This window comes from Syzygium oleosum, unplaced genomic scaffold (assembly GCF_021117445.2).
Source record: "Syzygium oleosum isolate NSW1041296 unplaced genomic scaffold, Sole_v2.1 Sole_v2.02, whole genome shotgun sequence".
NCBI classification, from domain to species: Eukaryota; Viridiplantae; Streptophyta; class Magnoliopsida; order Myrtales; family Myrtaceae; genus Syzygium; species Syzygium oleosum.
In genome coordinates this window covers 18701524-18718255 of record NW_026607486.1, presented here as the reverse complement: position 1 = coordinate 18718255, position 16732 = coordinate 18701524, and the positions used below count along the sequence as shown (strand labels likewise).

The 16732-nt window shown below is 42.6% G+C and overlaps 1 protein-coding gene and 2 pseudogenes across 5 annotated transcripts; 2 read left to right on the top strand and 1 right to left on the bottom strand.

Moving 5' to 3' along the window:
* The first annotated feature begins 713 nt into the window (after nucleotides 1–713).
* Nucleotides 714–11282, top strand: LOC115673353 (uncharacterized). 5 transcript variants are annotated; one of them, XM_056308957.1, is made up of 10 exons: nucleotides 714–735; nucleotides 1502–1761; nucleotides 1887–2098; nucleotides 2728–2992; nucleotides 3131–3356; nucleotides 7273–7436; nucleotides 7560–7771; nucleotides 9132–9396; nucleotides 9513–9804; nucleotides 11088–11282. In XM_056308957.1, exons 1-10 carry the CDS (start codon nucleotides 732–734, stop codon nucleotides 11144–11146), a joined length of 1959 nt encoding a protein of 652 aa, XP_056164932.1. In that variant the 5' UTR covers nucleotides 714–731; the 3' UTR covers nucleotides 11147–11282. The 5 variants fall into 5 exon arrangements, with proteins under 5 accessions (XP_056164932.1, XP_056164930.1, XP_056164929.1 ...); XM_056308955.1 differs by lacking the exons at nucleotides 714–735; nucleotides 1887–2098; nucleotides 2728–2992; nucleotides 3131–3356; nucleotides 7273–7436 and adding exons at nucleotides 783–836; nucleotides 1037–1116; XM_056308954.1 differs by lacking the exons at nucleotides 714–735; nucleotides 1887–2098; nucleotides 2728–2992; nucleotides 3131–3356; nucleotides 7273–7436 and adding an exon at nucleotides 873–1116.
* LOC130137505 (uncharacterized) lies at nucleotides 6805–15544 on the top strand (annotated as a pseudogene).
* Nucleotides 11429–12949, bottom strand: LOC115667099 (diphosphomevalonate decarboxylase 1-like; annotated as a pseudogene).
* Nucleotides 15545–16732: the final 1188 nt, after the last annotated feature.

The window sequence follows — 16732 nt, the reverse complement described above, 5'->3', positions numbered from 1 at the left end:
TGTCTCATAAATATACGAGGACACGTATTCATTTCACATAGACCAACAACCCCTGAAACCCAATAAATGAATTGTTTCCTCAAAATGCTTATTGCTGCTAAAAAGGAAAATGTACGTTTTTTTTTAACGAGTACCATTGGTACTCCGAAGTCAAGCATTCTTTCCTCCTTTGTTTTCGACTTTTTTTTTGTCCAACTTTATTTTCGAATTTCTTGGCTAATGAAAGCGACGATAACTCCGCCTAATAATCGGAAGAATTGAAATCTACCTATATTTTGCTTGTATCTCATCCTCTCCATATTTTGTGGCCCATAATCTTTTGCTTTTCTAAGATTACATTCCTTTCTGATAGGAAAACATTAATGCTTTCGTGTACTTCCGCTCCGCCTTCCCATCCTTGCCAACCAATTAAATACATGACTTTACTAAGGCTCCGTTTGTTTTGCAAAAATTAGCTGATTTAGGAAATATTTTCCTAAATATGATCGCTTGTATCGCTTAAATAATTAGTCTATGAAAAATGCTATCATTATCACAGTACTTTATGTCTAAATATTTTCGTGGACGATGAAATTTTTTTTCGTTCATTCACTTTTATAAGCGGTACAGGCGATTATTTTTAAGAAAGTATTTTTCGAATAAGTCATTTTCTGTGAAAGAAATGGAAAATGAGGTATCCATTGATTTAGGTGATGATAAATAGGATCACCTAATAAAAAAAAAGATCTAAAATGGGTAAGGTCTTCTTCTCTTGCCTTGCAAGTAGGGTAAACAATTTTCTTTCCCGTGAGAAGAATTCAAGATTAGTTCCTTTTTATCAGCAGCTGGAGTAGGGGGTGGAGTGCCTATAACCTAGGGGATCTTTTGTATTGCTCTGTTTCAAGATTTATTTTATTCTTGGGCATCTTGTACTAGTTCTTCAAGAAGTTCACCTGCCTTCCGAACTTCTTTCCTTTTCCTTGAGTGGACGATGGGTACACTGGTTTTGGTGTGATTTTGGGATTGGGCTTTCAAAAATTATATGCTATTCATGTAGGTGGTGAGAGTAGTTTTGTTCTTAAACGTGAAAGGTTTGGAGTTTCTTAGGAAAATTTTTGTTGCTGCAACAAGAGTCAGGTCCTCTCTCTCTCTCTCTCTCTCTCTCTCCACATGAAGAGACCCTTAACCTGCTTGGATACTACGACTGTTCAGCTTCTTCCCTGTATCGAGTTCATTTCCTTTTGATTTTATCTGAGTTTTTTCTTTATGTGATATATGAGATTGGGTATAGAGTTTTTCATGATTGAATGAGAAATGATGTGTAGATTGTGGGCTGGAATTGCATGAGCTCTGTTCAATTTCCGTGCTTGAAATCTAGAGAATTCCTAAATCCTAATAATCCAAACTGTCCGTGCATAACTGACCGGAACAAAGAGAAATGGATGTGCATGAGAAGAGAAAGGATAAGAGAGAGACAAAAAGGTTAACATACAATTTCAGACATTTTTCCTCTACTTTCCAGGAATGCTGAGAGGAGTCGCAGCTGTCATGCTGGTTGTGCTGTCATTGGCATATCAGGGCATCCGCCCTCCGCCGCCCAAAATTTGTGGCTCTCCAGGTGGTCCACCCATCGCGGCACCCCGAGTAAGGCTCAGAGATGGCCGATACTTGGCCTACAAAGAGCAAGGAGTACCAAGAGAATTGGCTGACCACAAGATCGTCTTTGTGCACGGCACTGACTCCTGTAGGCACGATGCAGTGATAGCAACAGATGTTTCCCCGGTACTCAAAATTCTTCTCATAACTGACTCATCCGTCCATGTCCATGATACCGTCCTTTTGTTCTCCAACGTCTGCTGCTAGCTCTGATAACTGAGGTGATCCATGTTGGATCGTTGTTTGTTCAGGCGTTTCATGAGGAATTGAAGGTGTATGTCTTGTCATTCGATAGACCGGGATACGGGGAAAGCGACCCGGACCCGAAAAGGACACCGAAGAGTCTGGCTCTGGATATAGAAGAGCTTGCTGATCAGTTGGGACTGGGAACCAAGTTCTATGTAATTGGGTATTCCATGGGAGGCCAGGCTACTTGGGGTGTCCTCAAGTATATCCCCCACAGGTATTTACACCAACTAAAGTAAAAGAAAGTTCATCAGTCATTTAGAGAGGATTGCATTTTTTTTGGTGGGAATGAAATAGCAAGGATCAATTTTTGGGGCATGACTGCATACTGCCAAATCCATGTTTTCAAAGGCGGTACCTGATCATGGGCTTATCCACTCTTGTGGCCTGACAAGCTTGTTGGGTCGTGATTCTCGACCTGTCAACCAGGCCGACACGGAAAAGAACCTTGAAAATGGAAGCAGAGAGGAGTAGGCTGTGGATAAATATTACCTGGTAACGGACCTATTATTGACCCAAATGCCAACATGCTCAAGCGCTTGAGACCGACCATGGTTCAAGCCTGCCCATTGAGCAAAACTATAACCAAAACAGAACAACCATTATAGCGACCTGCAATGAAGTAAGGCCAACATGCTCAAGCGCTTGAGACCGACCATGGCTCAAGCCTGCCCACTGAGCAAAACTATAACCAAAACAGAACCATTATAGCGACCTGCAATGAAGTAAGGAAAAAGACACGTAGTCTCTCAGCTAACAGCTAAATCACCTAATTGATCTTAGCACTTGATCTTAGCCGCGTACCGTCCCCCAGATGCAATTCTTAACGACAACAAATGCTGGCAGGTTAGCCGGAGTAGCTCTCATCGCTCCCGTAGTCAACTACTGGTGGCCCGGGTTTCCCGCCAACCTATCCACGGAAGGCTACTACTTGCAGCCACCACAGGACCAGTGGGCACTTAGAGTGGCTCACTATGCCCCTTGGCTCACCTACTGGTGGAACACCCAAAAGTGGTTCCCCGCATCCAGCGTCGCCACTCGTGCTCCCCACATCATGTCCCGTCAAGACATGGAAGTCATCCCCAAGATGATTGGGCGCCGCAAGGATGCGGTAACTTTTGCTCTTGTTTGGTTTGTTTGTTTGTTTTTTTTCCCTTCACTCAGTATGACTAATTAACAGGCCATTGAAATAGTCCTATAGCCAAAAGCAAACTTGTCAGATAACTGGCCTTGTTCTTTCGTTATACAGCCGTGGGTGAACGTGAGGCAACAAGGAGAAGCCGAGTCGATCCATCAGGACATGACAGTTGGTTTCGGGAGTTGGGAGTTCGATCCTATGGAAATTGAGAACCCTTTCCCGAACAAGGAAGGGTCGGTGCATCTGTGGCAAGGCGATGACGATAGGCTAGTCCCCGCTTTGCTTCAACGGCATATTGCGCAAAAGCTTTCGTGGATTGAGTACCACGAGCTACCCGGTGCCGGGCATTTGTTCCCTTATGCTGATGGAATGAGTGAAGCTATTGTAAAGGCACTTACAGTTGGTCAGAAGTAGAGTTGATTTCGTGGTTAAGCTCTGTTTTTTTCCCTCGTCCTCTGTGTTCTTCAGATGCTTTGTTCTTCGAAGAGTTTCTCAGAGGGTATACTCTGTACCGAATCATTTACAGATATTATAATTATAATATATCTCAAGTTTGAGTTGTTAGATTGAGTATTTCCTAATTGGGGTCCCAAGAACATCATTTCCTATAATGGCAAATAGTTGAATTGAAAGAAAGTAAATTCTTTGTATCATACTTATTTCTTTTTTGGGAAGGATAGAAGCCAAAAAAAAAAAAAAAAACCCCAAACTATACACACTGTGACACATTTATTCTAATTTTTTTTTGAGATATCAAAATCCCCAAATTATATATATATATTGTGACACATTGACTCTAAACTTTTTCTTGTGACATAAAAAACCCAAAACTTGTATCTATGTGACACATTACCTTCCGTCAAGTTTCTGTTAGATGATTTTTGTTTTTATTTCACTTAAGCCACGTAAACGCTATGTCAACACTGTATGTTTTCAAGTGTCAATGTAGGTAGATTTTTAACGGTTCTCATAAATAAATTTTGACAGAGGGCAAATGTGTCATACATATATACAAGTTTGAGATTTTTGATTTAGGGTAAATATATCACAATGGCCATAATTAAGAATTTTTTGTGCCTCTTACCCTTTTGGAAAAGAAGGAAGCAGCCTAGAAGAATGGGCACCTAGAAGTGGATGGCCTTACTTTCAAGCGTAGGGGTAGTTAGAGAAAGGGGGACTTGCTTCGAGCTAACCGGTCCTCTCGCTTTCATTTTCTGATGATGTCGTCTCGAGCAGGAAGCCTATCTCTCCGTCCTCCCAATGATTTTCTGAGGCCGAAGAGCTTCCTTTATCCGATGCACATCAGAATTTGGAAATTAAAAGAAAGTCGAAATTGGACTAAGTTTCCTAACCAAACAAAGAAATGACTTTCGTCGTTGTATTTATAAGTCGGTCACCGGATTTCCTAATTTTGTCGGAGATGTATATTTACGTGGTCTTCATGCGGTTGGTGCAGAGTGGTGTCCCTTGCATGTGCAATAGTTGGGTGTGAATTCGAGGTATCATGACTTACATACGAGAATGTTTGGTAGCAAATAAATTTTGTGGTAAGATTTGTGAATCCATCTGGAAGATTGAGATATTCTTTCGCGAGAAATTGTGAAAGCTAAATACTGTGTGAGTAAAGAGTGTTATTGAAGGTTGAAAATACCAAGAGCGTTTGAGTGACTTGAATATGAATATAATATATATCGCATAACTTAATTTATAGTAAAATTTTATGCTGCTCTTTTTGGATTTCAGATAGTAAGTCTCTCATCCTCTGTGTTGCATCAAATTTGCTTGCTACTGATTTCTCATTATAAATCTCTATTAAGGGCGTGAATACTTGTAAATTGGAAAGGAAGTAATTTAAGTGCCGTAAGGGGTGCTTGAGTTTGTTGAAGCTAACTCCTAAAGTTTCGTATAGAAGTAACACTTTGTACAAGCTGTAAAATCTTAATTACATAGCTAATTCCAACCTTTTTGAAATCGTTAAATTTAGAAGAGCGGAGTAGGCCAAGTGGAAGGCCAAACCACTATGAATCTAATTAGGGTGCGAATAATAATTATTCTGTTCTTGGAAATAATTTCTGGCCAGAATTTTTTCTTTTTTAATTTTCTGGATGAGTTTCTGAGCAGAAAAATGCGTTTGATAACGACACACAACTTCTATTTCATTTGATAACGACACAAAATTTCTTTTCTCTCGGTTGATGTATCATCTGTAATCTCATCTTGTGTAGATCCAAACGGGTACTCTGGATCTCCATATAGGGAAAAGTTCTTATCCCTTCTGTCTTGATTATAGATGTAATTATGGATAGCACAACATGCAATTATAGTATGTGCTTGCTTTCGAATTATATATGAAGGCATGCGTCTCAAAATGAAGAAGCGATTCTTCAACGCCACAAATGATCTCTTAATGACAATCTTTAATGAAGAATGCCTATAATTGAACTATTCTATTGTAGTCTGGTTTGAATACCCTTTTGGTTGGGGCTTTGAGGAGGCATTCTTGTCCTTCAACCCCTTCAACAACCCGCCGTTCTTGATTGCTGAATCAGCTTATTTTTGTGCCTCTTCTTCTTCTACTGCTTCCTCATCTTCCATGTCAGCAAAAGCAGGGTGAGTGAGGATGCTGTTGAGCAACTGTGTCACTCTCAGGGCATTGGTGAGTGGCAAGTGACCCTCAGGAGTGTCCTCTTTAAGTTCCCACATGAACTCAGTTGGGAATGACTTGGAATTGTACTGCTCAACTTCCGTGTCCAGCTTCTTGATGAAGAACCTTGTGAAGTCCCTTGTGGCCTTGTCCCACAGCCTTTTCTGGATATTGTATACAAAGCGGTCGTTGCTATGGCGATGCTATAGGTCGTTGATCGTCTTGAGGTCGGCTGCAGCAATAAATTGGACCTCGGAGAAGTCTCTTTATGAGTAGATGTTTCTCATTTCAGCCGAAAATTCTACACGTTTTTCAAGAAAAAGTTTTGAACCTGTTTTTTACTTGTATCTCAGCCTTGCACTTGTGGCCCATAATCGTTGCTTTCTAAGATTATATTCCTTTCTCACAAGAAAATGTTATTGCTTTTGTGTACTTCCACCCTCCCATTCTTGCTAACCAAATAAATGAAATGGCTTAACTAAGTCTTGTAAAATGAGGGATCCAATAATTTAGGTGATCATAAATAAAATCATCTATTCCAATAAACAAATGAAGATTAAAATGGGTAAGGTCGTATTCGATTGGCAGATTAATTCGGTGTTCTTCTCTTGCCTTGCAAGTAGGGCGAACAATTTTCTTTCCCCTGAGAAAAATTCAAGGTCAGTTCCCTTTTATCAGTGTGGAGTGCATATAACCTAGAAATCTTTTGCATTCCTCTGTTTCAAGAATTATACTATGGTGTGATTTTGGAGATTAAACAAAATCTGGGGTGGGTGAGATTTGTGCTTATATGTGAAAGTTATGGAGTTTTCTAGGAAAATATCAGTTGCTTCAATAAGATTCAGGTCCTCTCTCTCTCTCTCTCTCTCTCTCCACATGAAGAGACTCTTAACTTGCTTGGATACTACCACTGTGCAGCTTCTTCCTTGGATTGAGTTCCCTTCCTTTTGATTTTGTTCCAGTTTTTCTCAATGTATGGCATTGGGCCATATTTGCATGTGCTCTAAATCCTTACCGTCCACACTGTCCGCAGAGTTGACAGGAACCGTTGAAGTTCATAATTACCAGAAAAGCCTAGATACTACAAGTTTCCAGACCGATAATTGATAGCGGTAGTTCGTGGTGCCTACAAGTGTCTGGTGGTAGCTGAGCTTTCAAATGAAGTTAATGCAAGAGCAATGTCCCTGAACAAGCAGATACAGTTTTGCTGTAAGCGTCGGCCAAGAGAGCTTGTAAATAGGCTTGATGCTCATGCATGTATTCACAAGAAACCAACCAAGAAAAACTGCACCCATCAGCTTGTAGAAACCAAGCCTCCAACTGCTTCTTCCTTGAAGTCTTCTACTTGCATTCTTGTTACAAATCCAAAATCTAACAGTGGTACCTAGGAGAGATGGAGGCGCGCCCACTCATGCACGATTAAGAGAAGTTAAAGAGAAGAAAGAAGGAAAGTGAGAGGGACAAAAAGGTGAACGAACAATCTTTTACAGATTTTTGCTGCATTTTCCAGGAATGATGAGAGGAGTCGCAGCTGTCGTGCTGGCTGTGCTGTCTACATTGGCATATCGGGGCATCCGCCCTCCGCCATCCAAAACTTGTGGCTCTCCAGGTGGTCCGCCCATCACGGCAACCCGAGTAAGGCTCAGAGATGGCCGATACTTGGCCTACAAAGAGCAAGGAGTACCGAGAGAGTCGGCCGAACACAAGATCATCTTTGTGCACGGCTCCGACTCCTGTAGGCACGACGCGGTGATAGCACAGGATGTTTCCCTGGTACTTAAAAATTCTTCTTATAACTGACTTATCCTTCCATGTTTACGAGACCGACCTTTTGCGTACTAACATCAACAGCGAGTTCTGATAAATGAGTTAGTCCATGTGGGGTCAATTGTTCAGGTGGTTCTTGAGGAATTGAAGGTGTACGTCTTGTCATTTGATAAACCGGGATATGGAGAAAGCGACCCGGACCTGAAAAGGACACCAAAGAGTCTGGCTCTGGATATAGAAGAGCTTGCTGATCAGTTGGGACTGGGAACCAAGTTCTATGTGGTTGGGCATTCCATGGGAGGCCAGGCTACTTGGGGTGTCCTCAAGTATATCCCTCACAGGTATATACACCAATTTTTTTTTTGTCAGAATATATACACCAACTTAAGTAAACGAAAGTTCATCAGTCATTTAGAAAGGATTGCATCGTTTTTGGTTGGCTAGAAATAGCAAGCATCGATTTTTAGGACACGACTGCATACCGCTAAATGCATGTTTTCAAAGGCGGAATACCTGATCATGGGCCTGGCGCCTCTCGAGGCCAGATAAGCTTGGCGGGTCATGATTCTCGTCCTGTCAACCAGGTCAACATGCAAAAATGACGTTACAAAAGAAGCAGGGGAGGTGGCTGTGGATAAATATTGGCCTGGTTATGGACCCAGTCATGGCCCAAACGCTGACAATGCTCAAGCGCTTGAGACCGACCTTGGCTCGAGCCTGTCCATTGAGCAAGCTATATACTAAACAAAACAACCATAATAGTAGTGACTACTGCAATGAAGTTAGGAAAACTACGTATAGTCTCTCGGCTAAATTACCTTAAATTTTTCTTAGCCACATAGGACCCGTTTGGCAACGTGCCAAACAATGAAAATTTCTGTTCTTTTGTTCCCAGAAATAGTTTAGGAACAGAAATGCGTTTGGTAAACTTTTTATTCCCGGGCACATTTTTGCAAAAAATTGTGCCGAGAAACAGTTTTGGAAGAGAAACAAGAAGTAAAAAAAAGTTGCTTCTTGTTTCTCGGCACAATTTTGAGAATCAGTTTTTTCTTCTTTTTCTTTTTTCTTTTCTTATTTTTGTGTTGTTCTTCCTCACGGGCCGGGCCGGCGACCGGCCACGGCCAGCCCAGGGCCGGCGAGGCGTCACGGCCCTCGCCGGCCGCCAAGGAGGCGAGGGTCGCCCTCGCCGGCGAGGGCGAGGGCTGGACCCTCGCCGCCCGGGCGAGGCCGACCTCGCCGTCGCGATCGACGGCGAGGCTCGGCCTCGCCCGATCGGGCGAGGCCGCCTCGCCCGGGCGGTGAGGGTCCGGCCCTCGCCCTCGCCTCCGCCGGCGGCCGGCCGGGGCCGTGACGCCCTCGCCGGCCCTGGGCTATGGCCAGTTGCCGGCCGCCGGCCGCCGGCGACCAGCCATGGCCAAAGAAGAAAATGGATAGAAAGAAAAAAAAAATTAACAATTCAAAATATTATTTGGGAACAGAAATTTTGTGTAGTTACCAAACGCATTTCTGTTCTTTTCTACTCTAGGAATAGAAATTTTGGATAGTTTATCAAACGCCTTCAAATACTCAGAAATTGTTTCCGGGCACAGAATAAAAAAAAATCATTTCTGTTCAGAAATAGTTCCCGGGCACAGAATGGTATTCATGCGCACCCATACTGTCCCAACAGATGCAATTGTTAACGGCCATAAGCTCTGGCAGGTTAGCCGGAGCAGCTCTCACCGCTCCTGTAATCAACTACTGGTGGCCAGGGCTTCCCGCCAACATATCCAATGAAGGCTACTACTTGCAGCTACCCCAGGACCAGTGGGCACTCAGAGTGGTTCACTATGCCCCTTGGCTCACCTATTGGTGGAACACCCAAAAGTGGTTCCCTGCATCCAGCGTCGTCACTCGCGCCCCCCGCATCTTGGGCAGTCAAGACATGGAAATCATCCCCAAGATGATGGAGCACCGCAATGACGCAGTAACTTTTGCTCTCTTCTTTTTCCCTTCACTCGTAGTATGACGTACGGTTGCTGAATTGGTCCTCGCCAAAAGCTTAACTTGTCAGATAACTGGCCTTGTTCTTTTGTTATACAGTCGCGGGTGATCGTGAGGCAACAAGGAGAAGCCGAGTCGATCCTTCGGGACATGATGGTTGGTTTCGGGAGTTGGGAGTTCGATCCAATGGATATTGAGAACCCTTTTCCAAACAAGGAAGGAGCGGTGCATCTGTGGCAAGGTGATGACGATAGGCTAGTCCCTGTTTTGCTTCAACGGCACATTGCACAAAAGCTTTCGTGGATTCAGTACCACGAGCTACCCGATGCTGGGCATTTTTTCCCTTATGCTGATGGGATGGGTGAAGCTATTCTGAAGGCACTTATCGCTGGTAGGAAGTAGAGTTGATTTCATAGTAAGCTCTATTTTTCCCTCATCCTCGTGTTTGTCAGACGGTTTGTTCTTCAAAGAATTAAGAGTGTTAACCCAGATATTCAGGTATTGGCTTTGAATTCCCTCTTTTTGCTAGGTGGCTTTCAATCATAAAGAAGGCTTGTGATGCATTAAAATGGAGGATGATAATTGATCTGTTTAGGCACCAACAGCGTTGCTCTTCATCTGTTAATGTCATTATAAGGTTACTTATTGATAACATCTCTGCGTAGTTCTTCGAAGGCACCCTTTCAATGAATTTCCAGTGCAGATAAAGCGTAAGAGATCAAGAATCTCTGCCATTTTATTAAGCTAGAAGAGCCTAGCGAATAACTCGACAGTTCTAGTCAATCGCACTAGATGGAGTATCCGTCATACCATACTATTGAACTTGATGAAATTGATGATTTACGTGGATATGATACTAACAAAAAGTTGTCAATCCACAACCTGAAGACACTGGATCGCAAATATTAGGAACATCAGCAAATTAATAGATATTACCAAACCCGAAACAATGACAAGATGAGAATAAAAATTCCCTACAGTTCCCTTTTGAGTTGATCCATTGGGACATGATGGTCGGTTTCGGGACTTGGGAGTTCGATCCTATGGAAATTGAGAACCCTTTCCCGAACAATGAAGAATCCGTGCATCTGTGACAGGGTGATGAAGATAGGCTAGTCCCATTTTGCTTCAACGGTACATTGCACAAAAGTTTTCATGGATTCTGTACCACGAGCTACCCAGTGCTGGGCATTTCTTAAACTTATGCTGATGGAGTGAGCGAAGCTATAGCGAAGGCACTTATAGTTGGTCAGAATTAGAGTTGATTTCATAGTTAGCTCTATTTTTCGCTGGTTCTCTGTGTTTTTCAGATGATTTGTCCTTTGAAGTGATTCTCAGAGTGTGCTCTGTACACATACATTTGCTGTTATGGATGACAATGAAGACAGTCTTGATAAAATTGTTGACTTGGGAAACCCATATATTCAGGCATTGGCTTCGAATTCCTTCTTTTTGCTTGGTAGCTTTGAATTTTGTTGAAAACATAAAGAAGGCTTGAGATACATTAAAATGAAGGATGATAATTGACCTGTTTAGGCACTAACAGTGTTGGTTTCATCTGTAATCTCAATATAAGGATTTTGTTCAGCAAAATAATTAAAGAATTTTACTTATTGATTACATCTCTGAGTGTTTCTCTGAAGGCACCCTTTCATAATTCAGTGAATTTTTCAGTGCAGATAAAGCGTAGGGATCAGAAAACTCTGCATTTGTATTCAACTAGACGAGCCTAGTGATCAATTCAAACAGTTTCAGCCAACCAGACTGGACAGAGGATCCATCATGTCATGCTACCGAACTTGTTGAAGTTGATGATTCATGTGGATACGATACAATCACATGCTCAATACATAACCTGAAGACGCTGGATAGCAAATATTAGGAAGATCGGCAAATTATTTCTCCAAATCACATCAGATACAGAGCTATCTTGATCTTATAGGACCAAATCAGAAATACAAGTAGATATTACCAAATTGGAAACAGTGACAAGATGAGCAGGAAAACTCTCCAGTTCACTTGGGAAACCCGGTAACAGGATCATAAAGAGCCTGACCTTGATCAGAAAGCAAAACCGGACCTGGTCCAGGCCTCGTGCAGATGAAATAGCTGATATTGCCTCTGAATCTCTGTGCAGTGGCTTTGTCCCGAATTTCTGGAGGAGCTGGCAATTTCTCGACATCATTTATATCCTCCAAGCCCGCATCTTTCAGTATGGACTTGTCCCCAAGAATGTAGCTAGGAGAAAGAAAACAGAAAATGGTGTATTAGGATACATCGTGAATTCCATCAGGATGCTTGTGGGCTTTGGCACTTACAATGGGATCTTCCCGTCTTTCTACCCGTTCAATTCAGCGGCATTTCCAAATAAGTTTGCAATCGCAAACAGAATCAAAGTTTGTGATTCTTTTAGAGTTTTTATGAACGTAGTGTAAAGACTTAATGGAGAATATACAGAACGAGTGCACAACAGCCAGTCAAAGTTTTTCTAACGAAAATGTGAACTGTGATCGAGTAGCACAGGCATATTCATGGCGACGCTTCATCCTTATGACTTAAATCAAAGGGAACTTTCACAGCGTTACCGGCACTCTCTATGGTATGAATTGCGCAGGTTCATGTCAATAAAATACATTTTGACCTGATAAACTGCGTGAGAGAATTGTAGGGCTTACCACATCAGGAGAACGACTGTTCAAATGGACTTGTGTATGTAACACGATACCTGCTTAGGTCAGTGTCAGGATTCGGAGGGAAGTAATATAGCAGCCTTCGCAGCAAAAGCGCTGCTGCCTTCCTGTCACGAGCAAAGAGAAATCCATTACACCCCGCTTCATAAGTCTATGCCCTCTGCAAAATCAATAAGGATAATTCTCAGAATTAGAGTTTCCATCAATCATGTAACTATTGGCAAGCACCTAAGTCAGGTTATATATCCGTTCTTCCATTTCTTGTGTGCTTTTCCTTATAGTGTTCTTTGTAACAAAAAGAACAGGAAAACGATAATCTTCAAGTCATTTTACTAATGAAATAGTCTCGAGTCTTCTGCATTGCCCGAAAAGTTGAGTAAAGTTAGACGTCCAATGTCAAATTTCTCACGAGTGAAAAATGTTGAGTAAACAAAATAAATCACCTATCTTCATTCTCTATCTTTTGCGTGAAAACAAAATCAGGCAAATGGAGCAGTAAAGATAACCTGAGGAACTTCTTCGTGACGTATCGCTTTCTAGACACAGTTGATTATCCTGAAGTACAGCAAACCTCAAGTTCAACTAGCAGGTCGTATCGATTGAACTTACAGAGAATTGAAATGACATCAGCTGTCTGACTTGAGAAATTAAAATAACAGCAATTTGTCATAGTCTTCGAACTCTCCTGTGGGATGTATCATTCATGTAAAACAGAGGCGGAGATGTATCTAGACAGGTCGCATGGAACTGGTTACTGTCTGCACAGATCAATTTTGCAGAAGTCGCAAAGTCGCGACACCAAATGGACCTCTCCATTTCTACAATGCGTTTCGATACCACTTCCATCGGCAAAATATTTAGTGTCAAGACAGTTAAATCTCCCAATATGCATATATATTAACCAAAAACAGTAATACCCCATGCGAATCTCAAAGCATGAGCAAGCAGTATGAACTTCAGGGGGCAAAAAATGAAAGCCGCCATGACGATATCATTGCATAAAAACGAACATGTGATATGCACCCAATGAAGATTGATCAGATAAAGCCATGTCCTCGTTTGGCTTCAGTCTGGACTACTATTTTTCTTTGGCGAAGTAAATAATTACTCACTTCGTATTGTGTATTTTATAACGAATTTTTTGAAGTTGAATGAATGTAAGTGGTGAGAGGTTCCATCAAATGTGCTAATAGTGATTTTAATTTAAAACTATTGTTAAATATTAATTGTTTGTTGTTCCTTTTGCTTTCAGGTATTCAGAAGTTGAAGCGATCTTTTAAGAATAAACAAGATATGAAGTTGTATAATTCATGATTTATTTTACATATTTTGAACTTTTTATTGTTTAATTTTATTTCACCTGTTCGTTTTCTATGATTGTTGCTTTTGGCAAATGGAGATTCATATTTTGCCTTATCTTGTTTGATTTGCACTGGTTTTCATAGTGTTGTTGCTCAATATCGCATTATCGATAGATATATAATTCGAAAGAACACGTTTGTACTTTCAAGGAATACAAAAAATGAAACAAATAAAGAATGGGTTGGTCCCAGTTTGACCTTGGAATTAGAACGGACCCTCAAGGTCGGTCCAATCCCTAGTTTGGCTCAGCAAGGTCGGTTCCCAATCCCAAAAATTAGCGACCAATCTTGTGCGGGTTGGTCCCTAGGATAGGTGTTGACTGACCCAATCTGGATCATGCTCACCCCTAAATTTTAAAAGAAACCAACCAAGAAAAACTGCACCCATCAGCCTATAGAAACCAAGCCTCCAACTGCTTCTTCCTTGAAGTCTTCTACTTGCATTCTTGTTACAAATCCAGAATCTAACAGTGGTCTCTACGAGAGATGGATTGGAGGCGCGCCCACTCGTGCAGATTGAGAGAAGTTAGAGAAGAAAAAAGGAAAGAGAGAGGGACAAAAAGGTTAACGAACAATCTTTCACAGATTTTTGCTGCACTTTCCAGGAATGCTGAGAGGAGTCACAGCTGTCGTGCTGGCTGTGCTGTCTACATTGGCATATCAGGGCATCCGCCCTCCGCCACCCAAAACTTGTGGCTCTCTAGGTGGTCCGCCCATCACAGCAACCCGAGTAAAGGCTCAGAGATGGCCGATACTTGGCCTACAAGGAACAAGGAGTACCAAGAGAATTGGCCAAACACAAGATCATCTTTGTGCACGGCTCCGACTCCTGTAGGCACGACGCGGTGATAGCACAGGATGTTTCCCTGGTACTCTAAATTCTTCCTATAACTGACTTATCCTTCCATGTTCATGAGACCGACCTTTTGCGTACTAACATCAACAGCGAGTTCTGATAAATGAGTTAGTCCATCTTGGGTCAATTGTCCAGGCGGTTCTCGAGGAATTGAAGGTGTACATCGTCATTTGATAAACCGGGATATGGAGAAAGCAACCCGGACCCGAAAAGGACACCGAAGAGTCTGGCTCTGGATATAGAAGAGCTTGCTGATCAGTTGGGACTGGGAACCAAGTTCTATGTGGTTGGGCATTCCATGGGAGGCCAGGCTACTTGGGGTGTCCTCAAGTATATCCCTCACAGGTATATACACCAACTTAAGTAAACGAAAGTTCATCAGTCATTTAGAAAGGATCGCATCGTTTTTGGTTGGCTAGAAAATAGCAACCATCAATTTTTAGGACACGACTGCATACCGCTAAATGCATGTTTCCAAAGGCGGAATACCTGATCATGGGCCTGGCGCCTCTCGAGGCCTGATGAGCTTGGCGGGTCATGATTCTCGACATGTCAACCAGGCCAACATGCAAAAATGACGTTACAGAAGAAGCAGGGGAGGGGAGGGGGTTGTGGATAAATATTGGCCTGGTTACGGACCTAGTCATGGCCCAAACGCTGACAATGCTCAAGCGCTTGAGACCGACCTGGCCCGAGCCTGTCCATTGAGCAATTTATATACTAAACAAAACCACCACAGTAGTAGTGACTACTGCAATGAAGTTAGTTAAACTACATCCAGTCTCCCAGCTAAATTACCTTAATATTTCTTAACCACATACTGTCCCACCAGATGCAATTGTTAATGGCGATAACTGGCAGGTTAGCCGGAGCAGCTCTCACCGCTCCTGTAATCAACTACTGGTGGCCCGGGCTTCCCGCCAACATATCCAAGGAAGGCTACTACTTCCAGCCACCACAGGACCAGTGGGCACTCAGCGTGTTGAAGCGGTGGCGTAGCACATGTAACACTTTCTCTCGTTTGCTACTTAGTTCCGGCATGGATGAATATCGGTACCATGTCCGATGCACGCGATGCCATTCAATCACATATTTCACATCAACATATGGCACATGACGAGATTATATACAGAGCACAGTTCACTTGAAACACTAGAGAGGGGGCGAATAGCTTATGTAACAAGTACCACCAACGACACCACGAAATCACCTTACAGAGTCTAATCTCATGATCTTCTAACAGCATCTCTCTCTTTCTCTTCGTTGCCCCACGATAATATGCACCAGAGTTCAATTTACCACTTCTTCTTCCGTTTGGTCTGGGAACTCCTATGTAATCTATCTCACATGAAAAATTACCAAAAAGTCCTAAACTGTCACGCCCCGAACCTTACGGACGCGCAACATCCCGCTATGGTCGTTATGATGCGACGACTCAGGACTCGTCGCCGACCCTTTTCTTTTTATCTTTGAATTACGCAAGCGGAAACGATAACCAACACAACAAACCCCAAACAATAATCAAATCAGGGATAGCAGAGGAAAACCAGTCATAACAAAAGCATTTTTTTTATATATATAATCGATTAACCCTGGGAACATACTTACAAGCCCACTTCGGGCGTTTCCTCAAAAAGCAAGCAAAAGATAAAGGCTAGGGTTAGTCTATTCCGTCCAAAAGATCAGCTTTCAGGCCTAACCCTCAAGGATCAACCAAAATCTACAGTACTTCAAACCGCATAGGGAGCAACGACATGCTAAGGTCCTGAAAAGGTTTAACAACAACAAATGAGATAAAATCTCAGTAAGTTAACAGCCTAAGCCCCGCTTAGGAGGCCAACTCGCCTCGGGGGTCCCTAATCAGGCAATAAAGCACCAACAGCAACATCATTAAACAACCATAGGCATCCTTACCTCTCCTTGGTACATCCGTTGATGAAATGAACATGTCACATACTCGAAGCATTAAAATAGATTTCCCATGCATCAATGCATCACAGGCGCGCGTGTCTCGATTATAAGACAAAATCCACTTGGGCACGTCCCATACCATGCCTAGCAGTTTTTATCACACAATCAGGCACTATGCATCACACGTATTCCAGTTATTACGCCCCCTCGGGGCCACTACACATCAAGCGATCTGCAGCAAGATGGCAGTCTTCCGGCATGACCGGGCTCCGTCCCGCCCAGTCGGGCACGGCTACGTCAAACGATCTACAGTAAGATGGCATTCCAATACGGCAACATCAAACGATCTACAGTAAGATGGTATCCCGTAAGGAGCATCGAATCCCCCATTGGGCCGCGATTCGGCATCCGGAGTATCGGCTATCCAGATAATCTCTAGGCATCCGATAAAATCGAGCGCGATCTACAGCAGACCTCGATAAATCGGGCATCGTCAAGCGA